This window comes from Heptranchias perlo, chromosome 25 (assembly GCF_035084215.1).
Source record: "Heptranchias perlo isolate sHepPer1 chromosome 25, sHepPer1.hap1, whole genome shotgun sequence".
In the NCBI taxonomy this organism is placed as follows: domain Eukaryota; kingdom Metazoa; phylum Chordata; class Chondrichthyes; order Hexanchiformes; family Hexanchidae; genus Heptranchias; species Heptranchias perlo.
Genome location: NC_090349.1, coordinates 10,119,407 through 10,127,443, shown reverse-complemented (window position 1 = coordinate 10,127,443; position 8,037 = coordinate 10,119,407). Strand labels below are relative to the sequence as shown.

The following is an 8,037-nucleotide window of genomic DNA, read 5'->3' as shown; positions in this document are numbered from 1 at the left end:
GCCAACTGATTTTTGCTCTCGGCCATTCTTCACTCATGACTGACCGCATCTTAGCTTCATGGCCGTCAACTTTTTTATCACTTCTCGATATTTATTACAGAGGAAGCCTATTATTCTTTCTCGTTTCCATACTAATTCCAGAGGCTCTGGCACCAGGCCATCATAAAAATCCTCTTCGTCACTTCTTCCCAAACTTTGGTGCTAATCTCTGTGTCCCTTTGTGCTCGGAGACTGATTTAAATCCATTAACTCCTTTTAAGACTGCTGTGATCCAGCTGAATATGATGCTGGCTATTATACCCACTATACCTATTCTTACAGGTAGCAATGTTAACTCAAGTAAGGCCTACAAAGGGTTAACACTTTCGCGAGCGACTGCGAAAAGGGGGCGGAGCTACCCCCGCACAATTCCACAGACTGCAGTTTCACAGGGAAATTGAAAACAAAACAGTACGCTGAAACAAGAACAGATCCTGGTGTAGCCTGTGCCAATGGTAGAAAAGGGATATCCTCTTTTCCTGTATTTATTCTTTTTCTCTCATCTCAACTTTCAATCTCTGATGTTGAATACTTAACCCAGATTTTTACTGAATTAAAACCTTACTTCGGTGTAAGAAATGCTCCTTCCCAGGCTTGTATTGGTCCTCCTGTTGGGCCATCTTGTTTACTAGCTCTGGGGACGTGGGTTTGTGTCCCCCTACAGTGTTATCAATGTAATCACCCATTGGGCGGAGTCTTCACCCAAGCCTGGCACGGTGAAGATCTGGGAACAGCCTTGTGGGCTTTTAATTTCTTTCCCTTGTCCTTAATTCTTTTGTTACACTCGATGTGACTAGCCGAGGGTTCTTCACGTAACTGCATTATTGCCTCTGTCTATTGTTTAATGGCTGGCTTTAGCGCCTGACACTCCTCCTCCTGCACAATGTCCTTTAATTTATTACAATGTTTTGAGCACTGTTCTAGTTGTGTTATTAGTTCTTGACAGATTACACATGGCCCTTGCTTCTCCTTTTCTTTCATACTATCTCTTAGTTTCTTATTCCCATCTGAAAATGCCTTAGCAACGGCCGACAAACGTTGCACCACCGCTGCTTTGGTGTTATTTTTATAATTCTTTTGGGCATTAAAGAGCTCTTTCTCTAGTCCCTGAACCAACTTGCTCACTGGGTCGGTGTTTCCCATCATGCCCCTTACCGTCAGAGAGCCAATAGCGTGTATTTTTGTACATATTCTCCTCAGTTCTTCATTCCTTTTACTTTTTATTAACTTCATCTTCAATTCCCATTCTTGAGTCCTCTCTTATACGCGTTGGCGTTGTCTCAGGAATGATCAGTTCCGGAGTCGCTGGTCAAATCACCACTGCTTAGGATCCTGCTACAGGTGACAAAAAGTGTTGTATAAATAGTAATTAACAGATTCTAAGGCCCATGAGTAAGTGCTTGATTGACAGATGTTTATTGAGAGCGCAGTAAGACTACAAGTAAGTGATATACGCCTATAAACTCACAAGTAGAAGGTGTATTTGGGACATACAAACGGTACCACTCATGGCAGTTTGCAGTGCTTGGACTGAATGTGTGTTACTAATCATTCATATTTATACAGATTAGCAAACAGGCATAGCTGAACTGAGTTGCAGTAGTTCTGCCTTGGAACTCCCTCTCCACTAATGTCATTGCCTCCCTTGTTCGAACGACATCCGTACCACAAGATCCTTGGTCTCTTATCTCAAGATCTCTTAATCTTTTTTTCTTACATGGCTTCGATGAGCTCATTGTTGTACTTTCCCATTACCCCTAAACTAGTTTGTCCCTTAGTAACATTCGTAATTCTCAAGCCATTCAACCATAATGCATTCTGCCAATGTCAAGTTATCCTGACTGAGCCGTGATCTGCCCACACCTCCTTACACTTCACAGCGACACCTTTGGTTAGAAAAGGGATATCCATTCCTTTTATTAACCTTTTTGCACAAAAAAGGGTATTTGTATTGTTCGTGTGCTTATGAGTCTGGTAAATGCAATGAAAATGGGTCCAAAATTATCTCTAACATGCGTATGTTTCGTCTGAACATGGGATGGGTGCCTTAACTACTTGGAACATGAACTTTGAGACGGTGTCATATTACTTGAAGGGAAGAAAATTGCAGGACTATGGGGAAAGATCAGGGGAGTGGGACCAATTGAATAGCTCTTTCAAAGAGCCGGCACAGGCACGATTGGCCGAATGGCCCCCTCTAAGCTGTATCATTCTATGATTTCATGCGTTCTTTTTAAAATTCAGATTATATTCTTATTCAGCTGGAACTCCGATTAATATTTATCTTTTCCAACGTGTATGATACAACGTTATTTGGTATTTATATAGTTTCTCACCGAGGTCACTCAGAACAAGGGAGAATATTAAACGCAATCACAAATACAATGCAGTTCAATCAATATACCCACCAAATTGAGCCAAATTAGCTTTTTATACGTTGTATTATTTCTACCCGTCACCTCTCGGTTCTTTAAATCGTTATTTCCAGCGAGTGTTTGTCAGTTTCATGTAAATTAGCAAAAGGTTACAAAGAATGGGACCTCGCGACTTGGACGTTTTAAAAATTGTCATACACTCAGAGAGGATTACAGCAAGAAAAGAATAACATCATCTGAGACGGTGGAACAGTATTTTTATTGCACTGCAGTACTTCTAATGATACAGAGAAGGTGTCAAAACACTCTTGGGTTACACCCAGTGGATTGAAGCAAACACACTAACTGCATCGTTATTGTTCTGACTCGAAATACAGCAATAAAAATAAAAAACCTAACCTATAAAATCCAACTTTGTTCAAAGAAAGTTTACCAATGGTATAATAGAGGAATACATAAGATTCATGAATCAGGTACAGCTGGATCTCGCGATACTTGTTTGAAGCGGGTTTGCCTGAGTCTCGTGTTTAACCACACAGGAGTAAAGCTCGTGTGAGTTCCAGTCTGGAGCTCGCAAAGTCAGATAACTGCTCACACTGAACGTGTTGTCCGTCTCCTGCTGGACCCGACTGGTCTCAACACCATTCTCTCTGACACTGCCATCAACAGTCCAGTCAATCTCCACAGCGCCCGGGTTAAAACCGCTCACCAAACACACCAGTGTTGCCGTGTTCTTTTCTGTGATTTCAACTGATGAAGGCGGAAGAAGGGATACCGAGGGGACTCGTGGATCTGGAAAGAAAAGTAGAAACAATGAGGGTCGATCCACTTTGAATTGGAAGTTAAAATTCGAAATTCAACGTTTTGCTATTTCAATGTTTTTAAACTCGGTACCATCGTACAAGCTTAAGAGTGTTGGAATGGGAGATTGATAATATTCTTTAACTAATCACCAAGGTGCACTAGATCTAGAAAACTATGTAACGAATTGAAGAAAAACCGAGGGCCCCGTGGAACTCGAAAAAAATTAAAACGGAACGACGTTTCACTCTTACTTGAACTACATCCTGAAGATCGTAGTGTTGCTTTATTTAAACGACCTTTTAATATGTAGTTGAAACTTATTAAGAATATTACGATGCAAGTTTAATAACGCTCAACCGCACCAATTTTCCTTGGATTATTACAAAGAATTACATAGAATTTACAGCACAGAAACAGGCCATTCTGCCCAACTGGTCTATGCCGGTGTTTATGCTCCACGACCTTCCTCCCACACTACTTCATCTAACTCTATCTGCATATCTTTCTATTCCTTTCGCCCCTCATGTACTTATCCAACTTATCTAAACGCATCCATGTTATTCGCCTCAACTACTCCAATAGGTAGCAAGTTCCACATTCTAACCACCCTCAGGAAAAAGAGGTTTCTCCTGAATTTTTTGTTGGATTTATTGGTGACTATCGTATATTTATGACCTATTAGGTCACCCATAATCCTCTTTTCTAGAAAAAAGCGCCCCAGCCTGTTCAATCATTCAGAGTCCCAGCCTGTTCAATATTTTCAGTCAGTTATAATTTAAATGCTGAGACTACCATTGTACCCTGGCAGAGTCACGCTCGAGACGCTGTTAGATGCAAACGCTGTTCAATATTTATCTATTGGCTGCCGAGTCACAGGAGGAACGGTCTGCTGCAGAAAGTTCAACTGCTTCTATTTCTTTATATTACCAAAAGATTATCGAGCCGCATTTATATAGCACCATATCAGGTCTCCCATATATTACTATGAAGTGCAGTGCTAGTAAACTTCAACAAAACATGAAGCTACAGACACCAGCTTGTTTCTTTGGAGTCAATGGTTAAGGCGGGTTGGTTGTATTGATTGTGATTCTCTGCTGTTCCTCGAATAATGCAACAGGATCGTTAAGGTGCACATGAACATAAAGGTGGGAGCCCTATTTACGGTGCTATCCAAAGGAAGGCATTGTCGACAATGCCATTAAGGAGTGAAATCAGGAAGCACTTTTTCCACACAAAGGGTAGTGGAAATCTGGAACTCTCTCCCCCCAAAAGACTGTGGATGCTGGGTCAATTGAAATTTTCAAGACTGAGATCGCTACATGTTTGTAAGGTGAGGTTATCACGGGATATGGAACAGAGACGGGTAAATGGAGTTGAGGTACAGAGCAGCCACGATCCAATAGAATTCTGGAACAGGATCAAGGGGCTCAATAGCCTACTCCCGCTCTTATGTTCTGATGTAACTCCCGATAAGGGGCTTAAATCCAAAGCGTTTTGATCCACACGCGAGAAAGTTACCAACTGAGCGAAACCAAGCACGGAAGTGTAAATTGTGCTAAAGTATAATCTCTTACTCTGTTAAAATCGTTCTTGAAATTTAACTTGCACCAGATGTAACTTGAATGGAACAATTTGTAATGGAATGAAGCAAAACCTTTCTACAGCATGTAGCTAAATAGTCTAATCAAAATGCCGTTTAAGTCTCTTGGGTTATTTGTTGGTTTACACATTTTTTTACTGTCAGAATTAAATCAATTCAAGAAACAGGAACAAAAATCCGAATTCTTACTCTGCGGTAGCATTCATACAAAATGAAACGGATTGGAAGGTATTGAATCTTGTCAGTGGTTTTAATATCGGCGCTGGATCAATCACTGATGCATTACAATGTTTCAAATATATGAAATGAAAGGCGAAAAAAGAGCATCAGCCCCCTGGTTGCTGAGGATTTCCACTCATGCACCACCCTCCTGTACTGTTATCTTCTGGGGGAGGCAATACACCGAAAAGCACGTGGCCAAGTCCGGGAAAGTTCTGGGAAATTTCTCCTGGACTCCTGAAGGCAATCAAGCAAGCTCCAGGCGATCACAGTCACCCAGGACGCATCATTTGACCTGCTTAAACTAATCTCTTTCCAGGCAATGTTTCCCAGTTTTCTGAAAAACATAGGACTTTACAAGACCGGAAATGACCATAAAGCTTTTCCGAAGGAAGATTGGAAAGCTTTTTCGAATCACATTTTATGTATTATAACCTCAATAAAAAATACTTCCTTAAAATGTATAATTTATATTGAAATTTCTAACCCAATCACTATGTATTATAATTATTTGTTACTTACTAGTGAAATTATGAATTAATGACTATCATGAAATACAATACTGAAAATGTCGCACTAACTGAACCATTAAGTTTGAATTCAGTGAGTTACCCCAGAAAGCACACATGCTCCAACTCTCTGATTCGGAATCTTTAATGGCACCGTGTCAGGGGAACTATAAAAGATTTCACATTAAAGTTTTCACTCAATGCGCCTTTTCTTGGTCTACGGGAGTCAATAATCACAGCGGGAAGGCAATGTAAGTCAATCACCAGGGCCCGTATATGTATTAAATGGCGCCTCATGCAGAGTGACGAACGCTTTACGAATATGTTTCAAATCAGCGAGTCACCGACCCAAGAAAAATATTCGGAAGATTTTAGCACTTCATCCATAATATTGCAATTGTTGTGCGACAGTCTCATGAGCATTTGACAAACAGAATGGAAACAAATCTCCCTCTATACATACCGAGAGAATCGGAGAATTATAAATGTATGTTCCAAAGCATTTTCACTACAACCAGATTAAGCCCAAAATTGAAAACTGGCATTGAAGAATCCCAGATATACATGGCGAAAAATGTACTTACTACCCAGATTCAACTTGGTTCCTTTGCCGAAAGTATATCCAGCGCTATTGCTAATCCAGGCACCACAGGAATAATCGGCGGCATCCCCGGATTGTATGTTTGTGATCGTTAAATGCATGACGTTGCTCGACGTATCCCTGGATCCAGTGAATCGATCCGGAATCCCCGAACCTCTGCTCGAATAATTGTCGTTCCAAACAAAGGCAGGGGCACCGCCGGGTTTTTGCCAGTACCAGCTCGTGTAGTAGCTGCCCATGCTGCCTCCAGACAGGGTACAGGTGATCTTGACGGTTTTCCCCAATGAAGTTGAGATGGATCCTGGCTGAGTCAACACGGTATCCGCGTTGGTACCTGGTGAAATAACAATTTATTGATAAGTGACCCTCAGTAAAATCACGGAAAACAATTGTAATTCAGATTCCTGCAGCTCATGTACAGGACCCGAGCAGCGTAATATAAAGAGCAGGAATATTGAAGATTTTTACAGCCCTGTACTTACATTGCAAACAGTAGATCAGGGCGGCGAGAACACGAAGCCACTCACTCATTGTGTAGATTTTTAATCAAGGTCAAAACAAAATGTTTCCCTGCACGAACGTAATGATCGGGCTCCTTCTAAACCTCTCTTTAAGAACTTTCACACACGGGGATATAACCATGCATTTATGATTTATGCAAATTTCTATCACGTCGCAGCCTTTTATTGGGTCCTTGGAATTAGTCTGATTGACGTTTGCGTAAAGCGAATTATAGCCAATCTTATTTTTGTCAATACTAAACTCAATCACGACATTCAGAAACTGCTGCGGTAAATTGCTTTGTCCATCTTAGCATGGAGGAGCTTAATAAGTTGATATGAAATTCCATTGGCTGCTATTTAACAGAGAAATTACAGAATTTAAAAAGTGTTAAAATGACGACCAAATGAATTTCACGCAAACTTGAAAGGTAAATATAGCAACACTACACAGTGCAATTTGACCCCATATGTATTTGAAGAACTGAGAGAACAAGATTTTCATTGTTTAATCGAAAGAGAGTTTAAACTACAGTGATTCAGCCATTGCACCGAGAGACAACCTCGGGTTGCGAGCAGCGAGAGTGTGGCATGGCGGCATATCTCCTTATCCTTCTATGAACATAAGCCTTAATCATTTCGGTTTTCTTCCATTTTTAACATACATCGCCCACGAAGAAGTCATTTTTAAAATTCCACGAGGGCGATAAACAATACTTGATGACAATGATCCGTAACCTTGATCTCCCAAAATAGCTTGAGATAACTGCAGCTTTTTATTTCATGTTTTAAAACAGAGTGCCTTTTGTTGAAGAGAGAATGACATCAATATTACCGTTTGTTATAGAGACCTTGGAATCGCCCAGAGGGTAGATTGCCCGACCCACGCTCCCGGCGGACGATGGTCTGCGAGCGCGAGCTGGTAAAATCTACTGCAGAGGCGCATTGAGGGTTAACTTGTTTCATTGCGCAGAAGAGCGTGAACTCTGTGAGACAACAGGTTCCGTTTATTTTGGGCACAAAGAATGACATTGAAAGAAGTCATTGCATTTCGGGCAGTTAACCAGGGATGGGCATTTCATTCTACCCTTTACGCTGCTGCTCTTTCTGTGATGTAGGAAACAAAAGGGGAAGATCTCCAAATGGGAGCAACTCTTTCATTATCAGTGAACTCCAAAAACAGTTCACGGTAACATTTCTAAATTATGTGGCAAGTGTTCAATATTTCACCACATCGCCCTTTCGTTGTACAGTGGAAAGTTTCCGCTGTTCGATACTAAGGACAGATAGATTAAATGGACTTCCCGTGTGGGAGCTGCACAGAAAAATATATATTTTGGCTTTTTTTTCCCAAATCTGTGCCGGGAGTTGGTTTTCAGTCGTGTATATT

The 8,037-nt window shown here is 41.0% G+C and overlaps 1 protein-coding gene across 1 annotated transcript; it reads right to left on the bottom strand.

The window, feature by feature from the left end:
- Positions 1-2,654: 2,654 nt before the first annotated feature.
- LOC137342348 (immunoglobulin lambda-1 light chain-like) lies at positions 2,655-6,763 on the bottom strand. Its single transcript, XM_068006284.1, has 3 exons — positions 6,630-6,763; positions 6,131-6,481; positions 2,655-3,206 (listed from the first exon to the last, which is right to left on the bottom strand). The coding sequence occupies exons 1-3, from the start codon at positions 6,676-6,678 to the stop codon at positions 2,884-2,886; spliced, it is 723 nt and encodes a 240-aa protein (XP_067862385.1). The 5' UTR covers positions 6,679-6,763; the 3' UTR covers positions 2,655-2,883.
- Positions 6,764-8,037: the final 1,274 nt, after the last annotated feature.

What these genes read in the sequence shown, in the direction of transcription:
- LOC137342348 (XM_068006284.1), bottom strand. Translation starts at nt 6,678, where the DNA reads ATGAGTGAGTGGCTTCGTGTTCTCGCCGCCCTGATCTACTGTTTGCAA. An exon ending in CCTGATCTACTGTTTGCAAT is followed by an intron (nt 6,482 to 6,629) that starts GTAAGTACAGGG and finishes TTATTTCACCAG; the next exon opens with GTACCAACGCGGATACCGTG. An exon ending in AACCAAGTTGAATCTGGGTA is followed by an intron (nt 3,207 to 6,130) that starts GTAAGTACATTT and finishes TTTTCTTTCCAG; the next exon opens with ATCCACGAGTCCCCTCGGTA.